An 18,870-nucleotide genomic window follows, 5' to 3' on the forward strand; every position below is an offset into this window, starting at 1 on the left:
TAGATGGCGGAACTGAACAACGGACCTGTCATTCCTCTGTACCGATTAACGTTAACTGCCGATAAATCCCGGATTTCAAGTACGATGTAGACGTAGTCGTTGAGCAACAACCTCATCGTGATCGGCCAGGGGAATATTGGTGGTTCGACTTGCATGGAAACGCAAGGAAACGTCAATCCACGAATGGCTGCTCGTTTTTCACGATTCTATATTGTAAATCACTTGATTTTTGTAATATACGATAATATAAAATTCTAGCTTTTTTATAATCCGTGAAATGCCCGCCAAAGTATTTAGTTCACAAACTGAAATTTTGTCCAAGCAAATGGGGCGCTAAGACGCAACGCCGCACACCCATTGATCGCATTGGATGTCACATGGATGCGACACGTCAGTATTTTGAAAATGACCGAATCAGAATTGCAGCAAGGTGACGCACGGATCAATCGCAGATCTGATTGGTTTTCCATCCCGACACGTTGACGCGCCGCATTCTTTGTGACATCCGACACGCTCAATAAAACTGCCCACGAACGTTACATCCCAATACTTGAAAATATCGCCGCTACAAGAGATACTCGTTGAATTTGCGTTGGACTTGATCATGTCAATTTACGCGTGAGATCTCATTGATTATCGTAGAAAATTTCATTTTTAGCATTCAAACCTTCTCAAAGAAAGATGACTTCGTTTTTGACAAATGTGCTGGTAACAGCGGGTAAATAATTTATCTTTCTGCAAGTTGGTTTTCAATTTCAGCAGCATTACAAATTGTATTTGACTATAGAAATTTAAATTGTTTATCAGTTCTGTCATTGTAGTCAATAAACGTATGTTTTATTGGCAAAATTCAAGACCACAAAAAAATTGTAGGTTAGATAACGTTACCTGATTTTCATTCAAGTTTGAAATGTTATGAATGAAAATCGATATATAATTTTCAATACAGTTTGTTAAATAAATTAAGTAGTTTACTCATTCTGCATTCCTAAAGAGTGATTACAATTTGAAGCTTGTATTGTCTTGAATTTATATGTCTGATCCAAAGATCAAACATATTTTATCGTTGGCTTATATTTCAGAAGAGATGGAGAAAGTTGATTTAAATGAAAAGGTAACACAAATACAGAAGGAAATATTAAAATTGAAATGCAACATCAAAGAATTTATGGCTGACAAATATGTTGAATTTTTACCAAAACTTAGTAATGATAAAAAACTTGTATCTAGAGCTGAAAAACTGTTAGCAGAGTTGCAAACCTTAAGGAAACGGGTTGATGACCAGGTACAATTTTTAGTATTTCAAATTTAGGGAAACAATATACTCCATTTCATTACATTGGTGTAATATCTTTATTTTAATTTCCACTACAATATGATTGCTTTAAATCTAATAACTGATTTATTATAGATTAAAATACACCTGTACGGTTCAACGAGAGAATTAAAGAAGTTGTCAAATGCTTTAAAAGAATCTGATATTAATCTGAAATTAACAAGAGAACTTCTAGAACTAAATGAGTATTTCAGGTCCATTGAACAATACAAAGAAAACAAACGTTACATTGATGTGGCAGAAACACTTAAAAAAATGCTAACATTATTGAATGACTCAGAAAGTGACTTGCAACACCTTGATATTTATAGTTCATTAAAAAATAATTATTCCAGATTGTATGGAATCTTCAAAGCTGATACCTCATTCCTTCTTCAAGAATATATTTGTTTTAAAGAAAAGGAAGAAGAAGACAAAGGAACAGTTGCAAGTTTACATTTTGACAGTAATGTTACCCAAGTTTCAGAATTAATACAAGCTCTATATTATGTTGATCTTTTAGTTACTTATTTGCAAAAATTCTCTATTAAACTAATGAAACATCTGATACAACCTATTATACGTTACAAGTGTGATGTTCGTGTTATCGATGAAAAGACGTTTATTGTTCAAACGCTAAACAAATCAGAGAAGCCAGTGTACAAAAGTGTGCTATATAACTTAACATTATTATTCAAATTTTTAAATCAACATATCAATGTTGTCTTAGATGATAAAAATACCTTTATAAGCAGATTGCATGCTTTCATGTTTCAAGAGTTTTCCGAGATCTTAATCCAAGACTGTATTTCAAACACCATTCCAAGTTCTAGCATAGAACTTGAAAGCTTTGCAGAAGTGGTGCAAGATATCGAGGAGTTTCAGGATTGTTTAATTCAAATTGGTAAGAGCATATGAAACATATCTAAGTCTTTAGTAATAATAAAATGAACGCGAATAATGTATTTCAGGATTTATTTCGAACGACGAAAGATTTCTAACAAAATACACCATAAACATTGACAAGTTGTATGTCGATAAAAGATGTCAGGATTTATTGGCTAAAGCTAGAACTATAATGAAAAAAGATCTTCATGACTCAATCAAGTATGAATTACAGGTAAAATAATCCTAGACACAAGAACATATAAAAACATTATTTTTTTCACTGAAGATACATTTCAGATGCCATCAAAAATATCTGAAAATCATTTGGAAGATGATTCAGAATTATACCAGAAATTAAGCAGTGCTACATTCCACTCCCCAGTATATCACATTAGGTGCACTTTCTTTTATAAAACCATTATCTCTTGGATGAACTATTTACCAATAACCAGAAACTGTCTTATTTAGTAACTGTCGTTCACTTGCTATGAAAAAAAGAAACTATTGTCTTTTTAATAATTTTTTGACAGTAAAAGTGCAAAAGAGTTATTGGACCTTACAAAGGACATCTTGGATGAGGCTTGTCGAAGTAAGGATGACTCTGCCCAGAGATTATTTTATACAAGCAGAAATGTGTTCGAGATGTATGCAATATTAGTGCCTCAATATCACAAAAAGTTTTTGGATACAATTCCACAACAAGTTGGTATGCATTACAATACATATTTCCAATACCAAAATAAATGTACTCTCAAATTATCGAGACATCGTTATCACAAGTAATAACACCGTTATGACGCGCGATTATTTCTAGCTCTGTTCCATAACAATTGTATGTTTCTTGCACATCATCTCCTAACATTGGCTCATGAATATAGAGACAAGTTGCCTAAGATTCTCCTGAAACACAATATTACCTATGCGGATCAAACTACGCTTCTTCGCAAAATTGGTTCTCAATGTTTCTTGGAACATATGCTGTATCAAAGGAATATCATCATTGACATTCTAAGAGAATCTGGTATGTAAATGTCAAAGTGTTACTGTTTTTAACAATAATCATTTTCGTTATTGATCCTATTATTTTGTACAGGGTTGTCAACGTTAGGGCAAGTTTCTAAATTACTTGCAAATACGGAACGTGCATTGAGACAATGCATTAGGCAGTTAGAATTACTACGTACAGTTTGGTTGGAAGTACTACCGACTAACATTTATTGCAGAGCAGTCGGTAAGAATTTAATCACGTTATCTATGGTTTCATACCATGTGAACTGTACATTTCATTCTCATTTAATAATTAATTTGTATGCATAGGCTGTATCATGAATACCATGATTGAGGATCTAATTATGAAAGTGGTTAGTGCCGAAGACATTCCCGTCGATGTTGCGACAGAGTTGGTCACATTATTTAACATGTTGCTTGATAGGGGTCCATCTATTTTTCCAGTAAGTATAATATATTTATTACTTATTTACTTTCGTATAGTTATATTTTTTATTGTACATTTTAATATTACCTCAGAATGGGGAACTTGATAAAAGAAATCTGAACACTGTAAGGTGAATAATTTTATTTCTTCGAAATTGTACAGGAAACTAATTCATTGTAAAAATAGCCACTTCTGTACGCAAAATTGAATTTATTTATAGAAATATAATTTCATACTGCATTGGAATAATCCACAGTCCAATAAAAGAACGTCAGATTGAATCTCTGAATGTAATCACTCATCTTATAAGTAATTACAAGTTTTACTTTATTCCCTAGGATCCTAAAACGATTGAACATCACGTAAGGAAATGGCGTAAGTTAACGGAACTGATAAAAGTACTTGAAGCATCGCTGAAAGAAATTCAAGATAGATGGGCCGATGGTAAAGGACCTCTTGCAGAGGCTTTCAATGCTCAACAGGTGAAACAACTTATCAGAGCGCTATTTCAAAACACTGAACGGAGAGCAGCTCTATTATCCACTATTAAATAACAAACAATGTACAAATATAACTAAATAAACATAAAGCTTATTTTCACTTTTCATAACCATGTGTCTATATTTATCTTTATAATTATTTCATGCAATCGTTATAATCAGGTTAAACTTTCAAATACATCTAAACAGGCATTCATCCATCTTGAAAGGTATTCAGATTAAATTTAATGGGGTGGAATAAAATGTTACAATTCGTATACAACATCCATAACGAAAGGTAAGAATCTATATTTAATTAAAAATAAAATAATGCACAATAAGTAGCGGCATGTTTTTTGTATTATTTATTTTAAAAATGTGTCAGTGAAGCAATCTACTTAATTACATCGTGCAAATGCTTGTCATTTTTTTTAAATTTACTTAGATCATGCAAAATACTTACATAGGGTTAGCTTCGTCATTCTCTTCGAATGCTATTATTCTTGGACTTATGTATTTCCAGTCCGTTATATCTGCAAAATCTTTTTTCACTGATCACCCAACATCACGTGGTACTTCTAGAAAAATAATTTGATTTATACCAAAGAATAAAAAAATATCAAATAGTGAATATTAATTCTCTTGATCTCGTCACAAAATATCTAAAATAATATTTTGCCAGGACTATCTTATTAGAGTCCCGGTAATGAATTGGTAATTACATGTTCGCTTTCTTCTATTATTGATGGAAATTGTCGTAAATTACGAGACTAAAAAAAAATTGATTAATATTCTTTTTCACAATTGAACACAAGAATAGGCAGGCAGGGGGGGTGGCGGGCAGTTGTGAGAGCAGCTATCATTTTCGTTTGTTTAATGTATCCAAGTTTCAAATAATGTACAACTCAATCCAGCAGCACTGAATTTCACGTCTCTCTCATATTTCCTGGACTGCAGATCAAAATGCACCATTTTCCAACATACAAAATGTATGTTTACAGGTGAAGCATTGCAACTCAAATGATTGTTATTAAAATCCTGCAGATCATATTCTGGCTATTTTTTAGTTTACAAAAATCAATCACTTGGCTACAGAACTTTCCAATGACATAGCAAATGTGGTAGTTAAAAATATATCTGTGACATAATTGTTTAATTTTACTTTTTCAGTAAGATTGTTTAAATTAATAGTAGATAGTCACTGTAGCCCAAGTATGAAGTACAATTAATTTTAAAACTATGTAAGGCTGAACGAGTCAGATTATGACAGACAGGTTGTTAATTCCAATTCAACTTGTTTTCTTATGTCAGGATACTGTAATATCACTTAATTTCCAGACGAACACTTACATAGTCGTAAAATGTTTTACCAAAGCAGGCCATTCTTTTCATTGAAATATGCATTAGGTCAAATCACACTTATTTGTATGAAATTTTGTTAAAACCTAGTTATTTGGTTTAATATTAAATTTTATCATTTAATGAAACACTAAGCAAATGCATCTTTCTATAAACATGAAAAGCCGATAATCCTGGCACTAGACTCTTGCATTTGCTTCATCTATTTCAGTTTTATATTAAAAATTAGAAATATAAAAACAGAAAGGAATAACAAAGTTTGACTTCTAGCACCACGAAGCTTGATGAAAATCATTAAAATTATAAGTGGAATCTGAAGCACTAACAAGTAATGGAGAATGATCCGCAAAGTCACAGACCACAGCATAATTAAATGCTGTCTACTGAGTTATGATTCATATGTTTTATCAGTCTTTCAAAAAGTTTCGTCTCCTCGCTTCACTACGAAATTCACATTCACTTCCTCTGATGTCTAACAGGTAAGTTATGAAAAAAAACTGTTTCGACAGCAATTATACTCTATAAACCAGTTGAATACGATGATATATGCCATGGCGTAATATCGTTATAGTAATTCTTGTGTATGTACACGTCGCTGCGAAGATTGGACAGAATGTAGTCGTTGAGGCGGGTGATTGAATGGCCCCGCAGTTCAGTTTGGCAACGCAGCGCAGTTCTTTTATGTGCATTCACGAAGATGACGATGACTGTGAACATGGAAGTGCAAAACAGGATTTTACATTTCTTTCTTTTGAGATAATACTTTCTGGCATTATATCTCTGACTTCGACTCACAGATAACTTGTAATCACCAAAAAATTTGGAATTACATGTCATTAGACACTTGCATGCATTATTTGATTATAATTCCAATTCATAATTTCCATCTTTGTTCTAATATTTTATCTTCAGATACGTTTGATATATATATAGAATAACTTGATGCAATTAAGTTAAAAGTAATTTCAGTCATCTATTGAACCCATCTTAACTTTTAGCCAAAATAGACATATATCTTTGTGAATTCATTCACCACATTAGTCATAGTAGACTAGTTCAACATTTTTTTAAAACATTAATCGCTCAAAGAATCCGTCGACAAAACCCAGAATGTATATTTATTGAATAGCAAACACTACGTTTTGCATTTAATGAGGGTTGGGGTATCATTAGTACCTGCCACGGCTAACTGGAGAGCGACTGCGATACCTTGGAGTTGTGGCATCCTTATTGGCATAATAATCTCCTGTGTTGTCTCCACTATTAGTGGAGTAGCCATCACGGCTATAGGTGTCGCGTGCTGTATAGCCGGAGCCTCGATTAGCATTATATTCTTCTCCGTATCGCCCTCTGCCCCTGCTTCCACCACCCCTGCCTGCCGTATAAGAACCTCCTCCGTACGTACCAGTTCCTCTGTAGCCTCCCCTGCCCCTGAATCCCCCCGAACCCCCTCTTCCTCCGCGACCTCGGCCTCTCGAAATCTCTACTCTCAATTTGGTGCCCATAATTTCCATACCATTCATATTTGTGCATGCCACCTCTGCCTCGCTTTCATTAAAAAATTCAATGAATGCAAAGCCAGGTGGATTGAATGCTACCCATACTTTGTTCAACTTGCCAAACTTTTCGAACTCTGTTTGCAGATCTTCCTTCTTAATACCTTCGTTCAACCCCCCCACATACACCCTTGTATAACCTTCCGGAGTCATTTTAATCCTAAAATAAAACATCTATGATACAGAAATTCTAACATATAAGACATACATATAATTCATCCATTTTTGGTTATCTTATCGTGTGTAAAATATGCACCTTTTACCCAATGTACTCTCATATATACATCATGCAATTTACTACATTTGCTCTTTCAAAATATATGAGAATCTATATTATTACTGCTTTCATCTATGAAAATACAAGAGTACTCCGAAATGCAATTCACAGACAGTAAACAAAACAAAAAGGTGCAATCGGAATTTCAGTACTATGGGTGGACAGAATACGCATGTATACTCACGTTATAGCTTATAGTTATTTGGCAGCTAATCGACATGCGATAAAAACTGCTCAGGGTCGTCAATCGCAGGTAAACAAACGCAATTTTGACACGGGAATGATGCACACCTCGAAATCAATAGGCCCGTATCGTGTAATCGGGGTTCACACTGCACAGAAACCAAATCCAACGCCCTGCGGTCTCCAACCCAGACGCTGTGAAAAATTCGTGAATAACCTCAAACAAATCCACGGTTCGCTTCCGTTAACCTCTGTAAACCAGTTCTTTCCTCAAAATAACAGCTCTCCCGTCATCATACCATTAACTTCTTGTTTTCAATATTAATATTAAAGTTCCGCAATTGACTGCTTACTTTTTACAAGTTTGACAACTGACGGGGACGCACAATCGAAAGTAGCGAGATATCGAAAGCAATCGAAAGTAACCAGGAAATGGTGACTATCGAGTTTCGTCATTGGTCAGTTACAACGGAATACAAAATGGCGGTAACGACAGTTCGGCACGAGCGCTGATTGGTTACAAATGCGAATGAGCCTTGCTCCCTTCCACCACGCGTGCAGTCAGCGCGATCTGGTAATTTCAGTCAGTGTCAGTTGGTGTCAGTAGCAGTCGGTAGAAAGGACCAATTAATAACATTGAGTCCACACTAACGCGTGTTTAATCGACGCTTGCAATAAGAAGTACGTCATTCTTCGAACTGGTCACTGTTCCCGACAGATTGCAGACTTTGTGGGATTACTGATTTCGCTTCTCAGTTTTATCCATCATTGAGAGGCGCAGGCCGTATCATCGTTTAAGATGAAGGAGTTTCTCCTCGCGCTATGCGCGATTCTGGCTGGTAAGCGGCTTAACACATTAACTTCCGCAAATCTCGCCGATAACGAGCACGATGTTTTCCTTTGTTGATTTGACACGCAGTTTTGGTATAGCAGTCATTGACAAAGTTAGGCGGCGTTTATTTTTACTCGTTCTTTATGCGACATACAAAGAATTTGTGCTCCTTAACTACGTATTCCATGCATGTAATATTAGCTTTTAATCGTTTGGCCGCAGATTCTAGGTTTTTCCGCACATAAATGCTCATTTGGCAAAAAAAGAACCGGTGGTTTTTCTTGGAGATTATATAATTCACTGATTTCACTACTCACCACCTGTCCTAAAGACGTTTGGGGAAATACGGTTTAGTTTTCTAAATAGTGAATAGTCATGGCATTGCACACCTCCACGGGCTGCCTATCAACTGAGATTCTGTTTCCACTTTTGCCTTTAGAAAGAGAGAAACAAGATTGTGACTCAGGCTTTTTAACGTTTGCTCCAATACGAATGGTACAGACTTGTTGGAAAATGTTTTGCAGTAGCTGTAATGAATTTAATTAAACCTTTCTTTTAACACAGATGTAAATTCATCAATATTGTTTTTGTGTATAGAGAAGAACAGTCTAATTAAAAAGAGAAGAATCTTGTAAAAAGCACTCTATATTACTTGTTGATTCCAATCTAAAAAAATGTATAGTATATTTTAAGGTAGACAATTTAATACATTTCATAGATAACATAATGATACTCCTAATAGAAACTATTCAGATTATCTCTGATTCAAAGTTCATGACGGTCACCATCGATACAATGGTTATTAATTACTTAGGTTGTAACTTAATCAGTTACGTGCCTGGCATGAAATAGCTATCAGGTGTAAAAGGTTATTCCAACCAGTAGATATGTATTATGCTGTTCGATACAAATGAGAAGCCTTAGAGTTCAGCAGACAAGGACATATATTGGAATATAAATATAAGCAACCTACATATAGGGTTGTAAAAACGTAATTCTTCTCCCAGTTTTTGCACAGGTACACAGTCCATAACAGAAATGTCTAGTAGATGACTTTTCCTACACTTAATTAATATGACAATTTTTCAAGAGAAAGAAATAAGAATTTAAGAAAGTGTGAAGTCATTTACACAATGGCCAGATTGTAATGTATAGGCTGTTGTATCAGATAAGGACTCTTATCAGTATTTTGGTGGCGATCTGGATCCCTTACATCTCAGTTCAAAGAAAGAAATCCATCTAAGTATATATATTCCCATGAATGACTTATACTGAATTATCATTGCCCTCATGTTTGTAAACTACAGTAATAATTTATTTTCTAAGTCAACAAACAAGAAATTAAAGACAGTTCCTGATTTATGTTTAAAATAAGGAGAGATAAGAGAGTAGAATCAATTCGACAGTAATTACCTGTGTATGTTTAATTCAATTACGATAAATGGTAATTATCTTCCAAGAACACGTAGACAGAATAGCTTCCCAGTATAAATTCTTCTACGGAATAAATTATGATGGTTCTAAAGTGAAAGAGGAATGACGCGTTTTTTCCGGATACTCGCCTTACTACAGAAATATTTGTTGGAATGTGGTCTAGTGGTTACCACAAAAATAACATGCTACTTTATATCCAGTATCCTTTAAGCACATTTTAAGCATTCGCTAAAATTTACGCATTTATGAAATTCGCTTACTCGACCACAATTCCCGAATTATCACATGAAACACATTAGGAATAATCAGTCAGGCATGGAGCCATTATCGCTCTCCTTTTCTCACTTATCTTTTGCGCGCCGCTACATTTAAACGATACACTCAAATAAATGGGTCGACAAAAGTGCGATTTTTTATTGTTCTGAATAAGTTTAATTTTTCCATTTTCTTCGTCCAGCATTAAAAATCTACGTCACACATAAGTAACCACTGCGACTAGCGAATAATTCCAAATTCCTATAAATAGAATATTTGAACTATGTCTGAAAAATGAAAGAATTACTTTTGGGTTTTAAAAAGTGTGCAAAAGGGGGATATACACTATAAGTGTGATATTTGTCATTAACTTATTTTCTTTTCTCAGTGGCCACAGCCAGAGTGGTGATAAATGCAGAAATTCAAGAGACTCCGCTTGTTTTGGGAGCCAAAGCTTGCACATGGGGACCGTCGTACTGGTGCCACAATATTTCGTATGTATATTTGCAAAAATAAAAAATACTACTTTTTGTCAATTTTAAATGAAATGACTCTGCATTGAAATTCCAAGTTTCATAAGATTAACCCTTTACACCCCGCGCCATCCCATCTAGACTTAAAATGTCCCCTCAGAGGGGACAACGGAATGCAAGGGGTTAATAATCCTCGTAATTCTCTTAATTTAAAATAATTCCCATTTGATTGATAAATGCTTCAGGGTGGTTATCGCTTTAGAAATTCGTATTGTATTACGTACGCCACTACCCCACGGTATCACGTGTTTTTATTTGGAAAATAATAACATCTGCATCTACGAGTTCATATGAGATGCACTCTGCAAGCAGAGTATGGACAAACAGCCTTCCGCGATTACTCACTGGTCGCTGACTCACGTTCATATGACATTAAGACTTTGCACTTATACAGCTCCACTATTATTAGACATTTTCGTTTATCTCGATCAAAATATACAATTTGCACGTATGTATTCGAATGAAAGCGATAATAAGAATCTTTTGCAAAGCAATAACAATGCGGGCGGAATTTTCGATTCTCAAATTTCCTTCCATACAAGTGAAAGTACGTGCAACGTTTAACTGGCTGTTGCAATACTTCGTGGTAATGGGGTAAACAGCTAGAAATATGGTAATTATCACTTGCTAACCTGAGTTTTCTCGTTTGTTGTTCAAATAAAAAAGGACCGTGGATGATCACCGTAAAACCGATCTAAGTCCAAGATGATAGAAAATCACGAGCTTATTAGAGACGTTTGTGACCTCCTTACTTCACTCACTGATGATAGATAATAATAGGATTGTTATTATTACAGAACCGCAGCAGGATGCAAGGCGACGAAACATTGTATCTCTAATATATGGGAGAAAATGGAAGTTCCCGAGGATAGTGACAGTGTCTGTAAGATCTGTAAAGATATGGTCCAACAAGCACGAGACCAGCTGGAAAGCGATCAAACGCAACAGGATTTGAAAGCCGTTTTTGAGGGCAGCTGTGCTTTGATTCACGTTAAATCAATCGTCAAGGAATGCGACAAGCTGGTCGATCAATTTATTCCCGAGCTCGTTGAAACTTTGGCTTCACAGATGAATCCTTCTGTTGTTTGCTCGGTAGCAGGACTTTGCAACTCGGCCCATATCGATGAATTACTCTTGGATTATCAACGTACAGTTGCGGAGGTATAACAACGACAGCTTTTCATGTCACGTTTTTTACAATGCCAATTATTTTACTGATCTTTCATCAATTGACTCGTGCAAATTTTATGTATCATCGTGACTACGATTCCATGGCACTTTTCAAATCGAACCTATCCCAATTAATCAGAGTTATCTGTAACTTGTGGCAGAAAAACAAGTTTCCTGATTACCGGTAATCATTTTTCTGTGGACGCTTAATGACTGAAAATTTCAAAATGCCTTATCCAATGTCGTGCGGGAAAATGAAATTAACAACATCGATCGTGACATGGAATATTTCCTATGGTTGATAGTTTCGGTGCTCACTGGCTGAAAGTTTGAATTGCGCTTTGAACTTAAATTTAAGAGTCTCTCGGTTTTGATCTCGTTGTAGAATGGAGGAGCGATGCCGATAACTCTTGAAAACGATGAACTTAAGCCAGATGAATGTTCGAAATGTTACACCATTGCTACACATATGGGACATATGTTGGAAGATACCTCCAAAGATAAACTCGTGGAAAGAATGCTCAATGTTTGCGGAGAGATGAGCTCTTTCTCCGACGCATGTTCTTCCATTATTTTGAGTTATTTTGATACGATTTATTCTCATCTCCAAGAGAACTTCAACGCTAAAAATATTTGCCACCTCTCTGGACAATGCAGCGCCCTGTATCATAAACACGAGGACGAGAATAAGGTCGAGTATCGAGATGATTAATTTTATATTAATTTCTGCTAAGTTCTACTGAGACAATATCGGATTATAAAGCTCGCGTGGAAATCGAGGATTAACATTTGAATGCTCTGATAGGACTTGGAAGTTGAAATACGACCACTTTCGAGTGTAGGAATGGTTGAAGTAAGCGATGACCTACCCTGCAAACTGTGCGAACAATTGGTGGTACATTTGAGAGATCTGTTAGTAGCAAACACAACAGAGACTGAGTTTAAACAAGTACTAGAAGGTCTTTGCAAGCAAACCAAATCGTTTGCTGATGAGGTATAACTCCTTTGTACTCTTTATTTCTGAGCTTTCTTCAAATTTACAAGGATATTTTAATTTTTATATTTCTGAACAGTGCAAATCTATCGTCGATGAATACTATCCAGTAATATACGAGTATCTGACGGCTAACCTGAATGGCAATGCCGTCTGCGAGATGGCTGGAATTTGCCCAATGCCTGGAAAAACGGTTTCTGTAAGTTCAAAGATTGTTTTGTAATATAATTTTATTAATTTTTTCATTGGTCGTTATTTCCAAATCTTGGATCACTTTTACTTTCTTATTCTTTTAATGGCAAGAATGGACCTATTTGGCGTCTTCTTCCAAAGAAATCAGCTGAGATCGGAATTCGTGTGATGAACCCAAAGAAGGTTAACGATGAAAGTCAGCAAATACCCAAAGTAACGGAAGCTGATGAGATGCAATTGCCAATTGAAAGATTGGTACCATTCCATCTATCGTTACCGAATATGGACGTTAAAGGCAAAGAAACGTGTGCGTTGTGTGAATATTTCTTGCATTATGTACAACAAGCAATTACAAATCCTACTACTGAGGTAAGATTACTCTTTTATAGTAATAGAGAGTAATAGATATTTGTAAACCCTCTTAATGTTATTTTTAGGAAGAGATGAAACAGGTATTTAAAAAGGTCTGCAACAAATTACCGAAATCGATAGATCAAAATTGCGACGAATTCGTTGATGTGTATGGAGATGCACTGGTTGCGATTTTGGCACAAGAAATCGCTCCTTCACAGGTCCGTACTTGTATCGTACTGTTTTTCAAACGTTATTTCAGCTTAAATTTCAGGAATTTAATTATTTTTTTATTTTTTATTACAGGTATGTCCAATGATGCATGTATGCCCATCACAAGACGCAATGGACGTGTGGGAACAAATTCCTAAAGATCTGATGATTAAGACCGAAGTAGAAGATAAACCAAGCTGTCCATTGTGTCTTTTTGCTGTATCTCAACTGTATAACACCATTAAAGAAAACAAGACCGAGGTCAATTATATGTCTAATTTCTTTATCCGATAACTGTAAATGCCATAGAAAAAGAAGATTTGTAACGATTTATATTTTCATTTCAGGCTAGCATAGAAGCTGCGTTGAATAAACTTTGTAACCACCTTCCAAAGGATTTGGTTGATCAGTGTGACCAGTTAGTACGCATTTACAGCAAAGAACTCGTTGAAATGCTACTTGCAGATCTGACGCCTCAAGAAGTGTGCGTTTACTTGAAATTGTGTAATCCCGCCACGAATGCTGGCCCCACGAACCTATATTTCCCTCTCGACAAAGACGGAGAGATAAGTAAGTAGTATTTCTTGCCAGACAAAAGAAATTGAACGTACCATCTGTAGAAACGAAACATAAGTGACACTTTTTCCAGTGACTAATGAGATTCCTGATTTCCCGTTGAATCCAATTCAACACGAATCTGCAGTGACCGATACTGAGTGCGTGATTTGCGAATTTGTGATGCAATACGTCGAGAAAGCTCTAAGAAATAAAAAAACACAAGAGGAGATTGAATCAGTCGTACATGGTGTATGCAATCATCTTCCCAAAACCGTTTCTCAAGAATGCAACGACTTTGTAAAAGAATATGCCGAGCTAATTATTTCTTTAGTGTCCCAGGACATTAGTCCACGAGAGATTTGCTCGATAATCGGATTATGCCAGCCTAATCTTAAACAGATTGAAGGTATATTCACAGTTCTTTTACACGTTTCAGTCAATTATCAATTTCGACGTTTACATTACTTTGCTGTTTCAGAGTCTATTTCTGAATGTGCCTTGTGTCAAACCATTACATCTAAGATCGATAAACTACTCGACGATTCAACCGTGGACAGTGACATTGAGGAGACGGTTTCAAAAGTTTGCAAATATCTTCCTGGCAGTAAACAGGCCAAGGTAAATATTTGTACATCTGTCTAAATTTACAAATATAAATAATCTACGAGCCAAGTGAGCAACATAATTTTCCAAAAAATAGTTCTAGCAAGTGTAATATACTTTATTTACTACGGAATGTTTTTAGAAAGTCTATAAATAAAATACATTGTAAATTGCAGTGCACAATGATGATGGAGATCTATGAGCAAAGTATAATCAACTTGCTGAAGTCCCATGGAGATCCTAAAAAAATTTGCAGCAAATTAGCATTGTGTTCTACCAGAGACTATTTGGCCATGAAAGAAAATTCTAGGACTAGACGATCGGATGACCTCGGCGCCAAACGTTGCACTTGGGGACCCATGTATTGGTGTTCGAGCGATAAGACCGCCACACAGTGCAAGGTAGTATTCAGTACCTTTGCCTGTTATCTAATTAAATTAAAACTATAAATATAAGCACATTAATGTCAGCTGATATTGATACATTTTAATTACAAGTTTCTAATGTCACGGTATTCTAAAAATAAATAAGATCCTTTCTTTAATAGGCTGTAGATCATTGCAAGGAACACGTATGGTTCGCTGAATCAGCCGCCGAGGCAAAACGCTTGGCGACACCTCAACCGCAACCCTGAACATATAATAGTAACCGAGAAGCACTATCGCGGTGTTCAGGTAATATTAAGCAAACTTACATTTCACATTACTAGATAACATTTATATATTAATATACTTACTCACTAGCAGATTACAATCAAGTAATTCCTTTACCCAACGATGTTTGATACGTATCTCATAATGTCTCTCTCTCTCTCTTTCTTTCTCTCCCCACTAATTACTGGAAAAAAAAAACAAATTGCAGTGCACTGTTTACATCGAAATTGTAGTGCTAACAACTCGTCGGAAATAAAGTGACTTTATTTCAGTTTGGAATGCTTTTATACATCGTAATGGGTTGCTACTTGTCTCAGATGGATATTATGATAAATTAACTGTTACGGTCTCTTTTGTACTTACATCTGTTAAAATACAATTTCTATTCGATTTTATGATAAAAATACCTACAGTAACGGTAATGTTAAGATAACTGTGATAATGAAATAAAAAAATCTTAGAAGTACTAACGCTTACCTTGCTTGATTCCTATTTACGTTGATTATTTACGTATGCAACTAAGAAAGTAAATCAATGAGTCAAATTTTCCTTTACAATCATTAGTTAATGTAAAAAACATGAAACCATACAGAGTTGCTGACGGGCAGGGTCGCGCGATCGCATCCTGTGCTGCCCTCTGGTTTCGTACGTCAGCTTTCACCGTTTTTTGCCCCCAAGGGGGGGAGTTGCCGGAGAGTGCCGGGGAGTTGCCGCAGAGTGCCGCAGAGTGCCGGAGAGTGCCTGTGAGTGCCGGATAGTTGCCGGAGAGTGCCGGAGAGTGCCGGAGAGTGCCGGAGAGTTGCTGGAGAGTGCCGGAGAGTGCCGGAGAGTTGCCGCAGAGTGCTGAAGAGTGCCGCAGAGTGCTGGAGAGTGCTGGAGAGTGCCGGAGAGTGCCGGAGAGTTGCCGCAGAATGCTGGAGAGTGCCGGAGAGTGCCGGAGAATTGCTGAAGAGTGCCGGAGAGTGCCGGAAAGTGCCTGTGAGTGCCGGATAGTTGCCGGACAGTGTCGGAGAGTTGCTGGAGAGTGCCGGAGAGTGCCGGAGAATTGCTGAAGCCTGAGATTTGCTTGGCCTTTGCCCTACAACCACGTGTGAGACTCGTGGTCAGGTATTCGGGCCTCACAAATTTCGGTGAAATTTCACTTTCCCGTAATTTAAATAAGGTAAGTGAAGGGTAAAATTAAAGAGGACGCCACGAGTGTTTTTCCCTTATCATGAAAAGCGAGCAGGGTCGGTAAGCGTAGGTAAGCCACCACAGTCAACAGCTGCATGGTATTACCATCACGAGTACGTAGGCCGCCAACAGCGACAGATAGATGTCACCGCCATGACCAGTACGTGAGTCCCTACCGGAAATTCGTTGCGCCGCCCTTGGGGGCAAAAAACGGTGAAAGCTGACGTATAAAATCAGAGGGCAACACAGGATGCGATCGCGCGACCCTGCCCGTGAGCAATCTCCCAACTCACTCTGTGCTATCTCGCGGAGGACAGCGCCGCTTGCGGCATTAGCGGAACTACTTTGGACGCCACATTTTTAACCAAGAATGGCGTTCTATCGTTAGCTGAATTCATTGTCGTTGTTTTTACCAACCTGCATTTCAAGCATGGCATAACCTTTTATTCCGTTATTGTAACCAAATTGTTTTCAAAGTTCATGATTCATGACATCTTCATTAGAAAAAGGAAATGTTGTGAACCTCCAAAGTGTCTATGTGAACTTGTAACGCATTCGTGTCCCCCTTTGAATGTGACAAAAGTTAATGATCAGTTCACAAAAGTTCATTATCACGTACTTAAATGGATGTTTTGGGAGATCACTTCATTTCTTTAAAGGGCAGGTAGGAATAATCTCCGAATTATTATCTTTGTTTTGTAATTCAGCTATATTGTCGCTCATTTGTTACGAGAAATTAATAATAGAGATTAAATATATTGTCTAGAATCTCTAGGCATAAGTGTAGTTCTATAATATTGTATAGCTTTACATAATTTCCTGCAGTCCGGGGATGAGCAGAAAGGAGAGAGAAGAAATTGTTATAAAAGATGACGATGATTTTGAAACAGAAGATACTACTTCGGATGAAAACTTGCAGTATCGATTTGTTGAAACTATTCAAAATGAAGATAATGTAGCATATCGAGTGGTGGTCAATGGGTGTCAATCAGATAATGTGAATCTCTCATTGGATCAATCTGTAAATAGTCCAGTTCAATTAGTAGCTTCTCCTCATAGTGGTCAGATTTATGTCATTAGTAACAGTAACGACGTACTTGCAACACAGACATCCAAATCCCTTAATCCACGGGTTGCTACATTGCGGATTGAGAATCAACGTGAAATGACCACAGGTACCAAGAAAGTAAGTTTCTGTGACCTTGCTAAATAGTCTTTGAGTAATTTCTACATTGCGAAATACGTTTTAGTCTTCGGCAGCAGTTTTGAAATTTTATTAAACTCCATCGATCTATTACTTGTTTATTTAGAGAGATGAAAGACGAAGGGCTACTCACAACGAGGTTGAGCGCCGAAGAAGGGACAAGATTAATAATTGGATTTCTAAATTAGAAAAATTATTGCCTGAATACAGTCATAATCTTAATGGAGAAAATGACGGCAAGTCGGTCTTTGAGTCACAGGTATCATTCCTCTGACAGATTTGACTGAACTATAAAGAATAATTTGAAATGATCATATTATTCCTGTTTTTAGAGTAAGGGAGGCATTTTGGCACGAGCATGCGAATACATTTTAGAACTACGAGAAGCTAATGAAAACCTCGGACATGGTCTCAAAGAGAATGAGCTACTGATACAAGAAACTAAATCACTCAGACAACTTGTGCATCAGTTAAGGAAAGAAAACTCCCAATTAAAAGCACAACTTCTACCGAATAATAATTCTGTCGTCAGGTCATAACCCCCACCTGGGGAGCTTATTGGTATTATACATATGGTACACAGCAAAGTATGTTAATGTTGAACATTTTCATAAACTTATATTTCATCATTTTTCACTGTCTAAAAAAAATAAAATCACATCTCTTTACAAATTCTTGATTAGCGTAGGTGGCCCAACTATAGATTGGTCCACAAGTAAACAATTAGAATTATAGTTATAGCTGCACAGTGAGTAAAGATATGTATGTACAAGAATAATATCTCTATACAAAGGTGAATTGGGGAAAACCAAGCGATTATTTTTTTCTAACAAGTTATATTGTGATACATAGGCATAATAATGTCAAGCCTGTTTTACATAACTTCAATTATCCTGTTCAATGGTATAAAATTAACAATATATTGTTCACTGGTCTAAGCATGTACATAATGAAATGATGGTCCAATAAAAATATATAGTTAAAAATGTTTATACCTATGTATTATCCCGTATATTAATTATTAATTGTCAGCATCAGTTCTTTTTAAAAGACGGAATGTAACGTAACAACGAATTTAAAGGGCTTTGGCGCGAGTACAGGTATTTGAGTGCCGTAATTCATGCTTAAGATTTTTTTTTTTTTTTCGCTTTACTAATACAATTCCCATAATTGAGCGAAAAGCAGACACGTCATTGGAGATTTCCGATGTATG

The 18,870-nt window shown here is 36.3% G+C and overlaps 4 protein-coding genes across 12 annotated transcripts; 3 read left to right on the top strand and 1 right to left on the bottom strand.

Moving 5' to 3' along the window:
* Positions 1 to 512: 512 nt before the first annotated feature.
* Positions 513 to 4,248, top strand: LOC105697642 (centromere/kinetochore protein zw10 homolog). The gene is made up of 10 exons (XM_012421132.1): positions 513 to 718; positions 1,083 to 1,285; positions 1,412 to 2,219; positions 2,287 to 2,435; positions 2,501 to 2,598; positions 2,734 to 2,909; positions 3,018 to 3,224; positions 3,297 to 3,434; positions 3,521 to 3,654; positions 3,977 to 4,248. The coding sequence occupies exons 1-10, from the start codon at positions 682 to 684 to the stop codon at positions 4,190 to 4,192; spliced, it is 2,166 nt and encodes a 721-aa protein (XP_012276555.1). The 5' UTR covers positions 513 to 681; the 3' UTR covers positions 4,193 to 4,248.
* A 207-nt stretch (positions 4,249 to 4,455) lies between these two features.
* Positions 4,456 to 8,792, bottom strand: LOC105697644 (RNA-binding protein Rsf1). Of its 6 annotated transcripts, none has more exons than XM_023432705.1 (4): positions 8,642 to 8,792; positions 7,494 to 7,687; positions 6,653 to 7,192; positions 4,456 to 6,183 (listed from the first exon to the last, which is right to left on the bottom strand). In XM_023432705.1, the coding sequence occupies exons 3-4, from the start codon at positions 7,183 to 7,185 to the stop codon at positions 6,156 to 6,158; spliced, it is 561 nt and encodes a 186-aa protein (XP_023288473.1). In that variant the 5' UTR covers positions 7,186 to 7,192; positions 7,494 to 7,687; positions 8,642 to 8,792; the 3' UTR covers positions 4,456 to 6,155. The 6 variants fall into 6 exon arrangements, with proteins under 6 accessions (XP_023288473.1, XP_023288471.1, XP_023288472.1 ...); XM_023432703.1 differs by lacking the exon at positions 8,642 to 8,792 and adding an exon at positions 7,846 to 8,033; XM_023432704.1 differs by lacking the exon at positions 8,642 to 8,792 and adding an exon at positions 7,846 to 8,033 and having other exon boundaries at positions 7,494 to 7,743.
* Positions 8,146 to 15,746, top strand: LOC105697641 (prosaposin). Its single transcript, XM_012421130.2, has 14 exons — positions 8,146 to 8,331; positions 10,402 to 10,507; positions 11,344 to 11,707; positions 12,102 to 12,407; positions 12,522 to 12,710; positions 12,790 to 12,909; positions 13,014 to 13,271; positions 13,340 to 13,474; positions 13,560 to 13,727; positions 13,814 to 14,036; positions 14,116 to 14,430; positions 14,503 to 14,642; positions 14,804 to 15,028; positions 15,175 to 15,746. Exons 1-14 carry the CDS (start codon positions 8,292 to 8,294, stop codon positions 15,259 to 15,261), a joined length of 2,676 nt encoding a protein of 891 aa, XP_012276553.1. The 5' UTR covers positions 8,146 to 8,291; the 3' UTR covers positions 15,262 to 15,746.
* Positions 15,175 to 18,643, top strand: LOC105697643 (upstream stimulatory factor 2). Of its 4 annotated transcripts, XM_012421135.2 has the most exons (5): positions 16,743 to 17,117; positions 17,279 to 17,474; positions 17,562 to 17,639; positions 17,764 to 17,916; positions 17,990 to 18,643. In XM_012421135.2, the coding sequence occupies exons 1-5, from the start codon at positions 17,077 to 17,079 to the stop codon at positions 18,194 to 18,196; spliced, it is 675 nt and encodes a 224-aa protein (XP_012276558.1). In that variant the 5' UTR covers positions 16,743 to 17,076; the 3' UTR covers positions 18,197 to 18,643. The 4 variants fall into 4 exon arrangements, with proteins under 4 accessions (XP_012276557.1, XP_012276559.1, XP_012276558.1 ...); XM_012421134.2 differs by lacking the exon at positions 16,743 to 17,117 and adding an exon at positions 15,175 to 15,301 and having other exon boundaries at positions 17,279 to 17,639; XM_012421136.2 differs by having other exon boundaries at positions 16,730 to 17,117; positions 17,279 to 17,639; positions 17,764 to 17,893; positions 17,990 to 18,112.
* The last annotated feature ends 227 nt before the right edge of the window (positions 18,644 to 18,870 follow it).

Source organism: Orussus abietinus, unplaced genomic scaffold (assembly GCF_000612105.2).
Source record: "Orussus abietinus isolate OABI.00-Male unplaced genomic scaffold, Oabi_2.0 scaffold39, whole genome shotgun sequence".
Taxonomy (NCBI): domain Eukaryota; kingdom Metazoa; phylum Arthropoda; class Insecta; order Hymenoptera; family Orussidae; genus Orussus; species Orussus abietinus.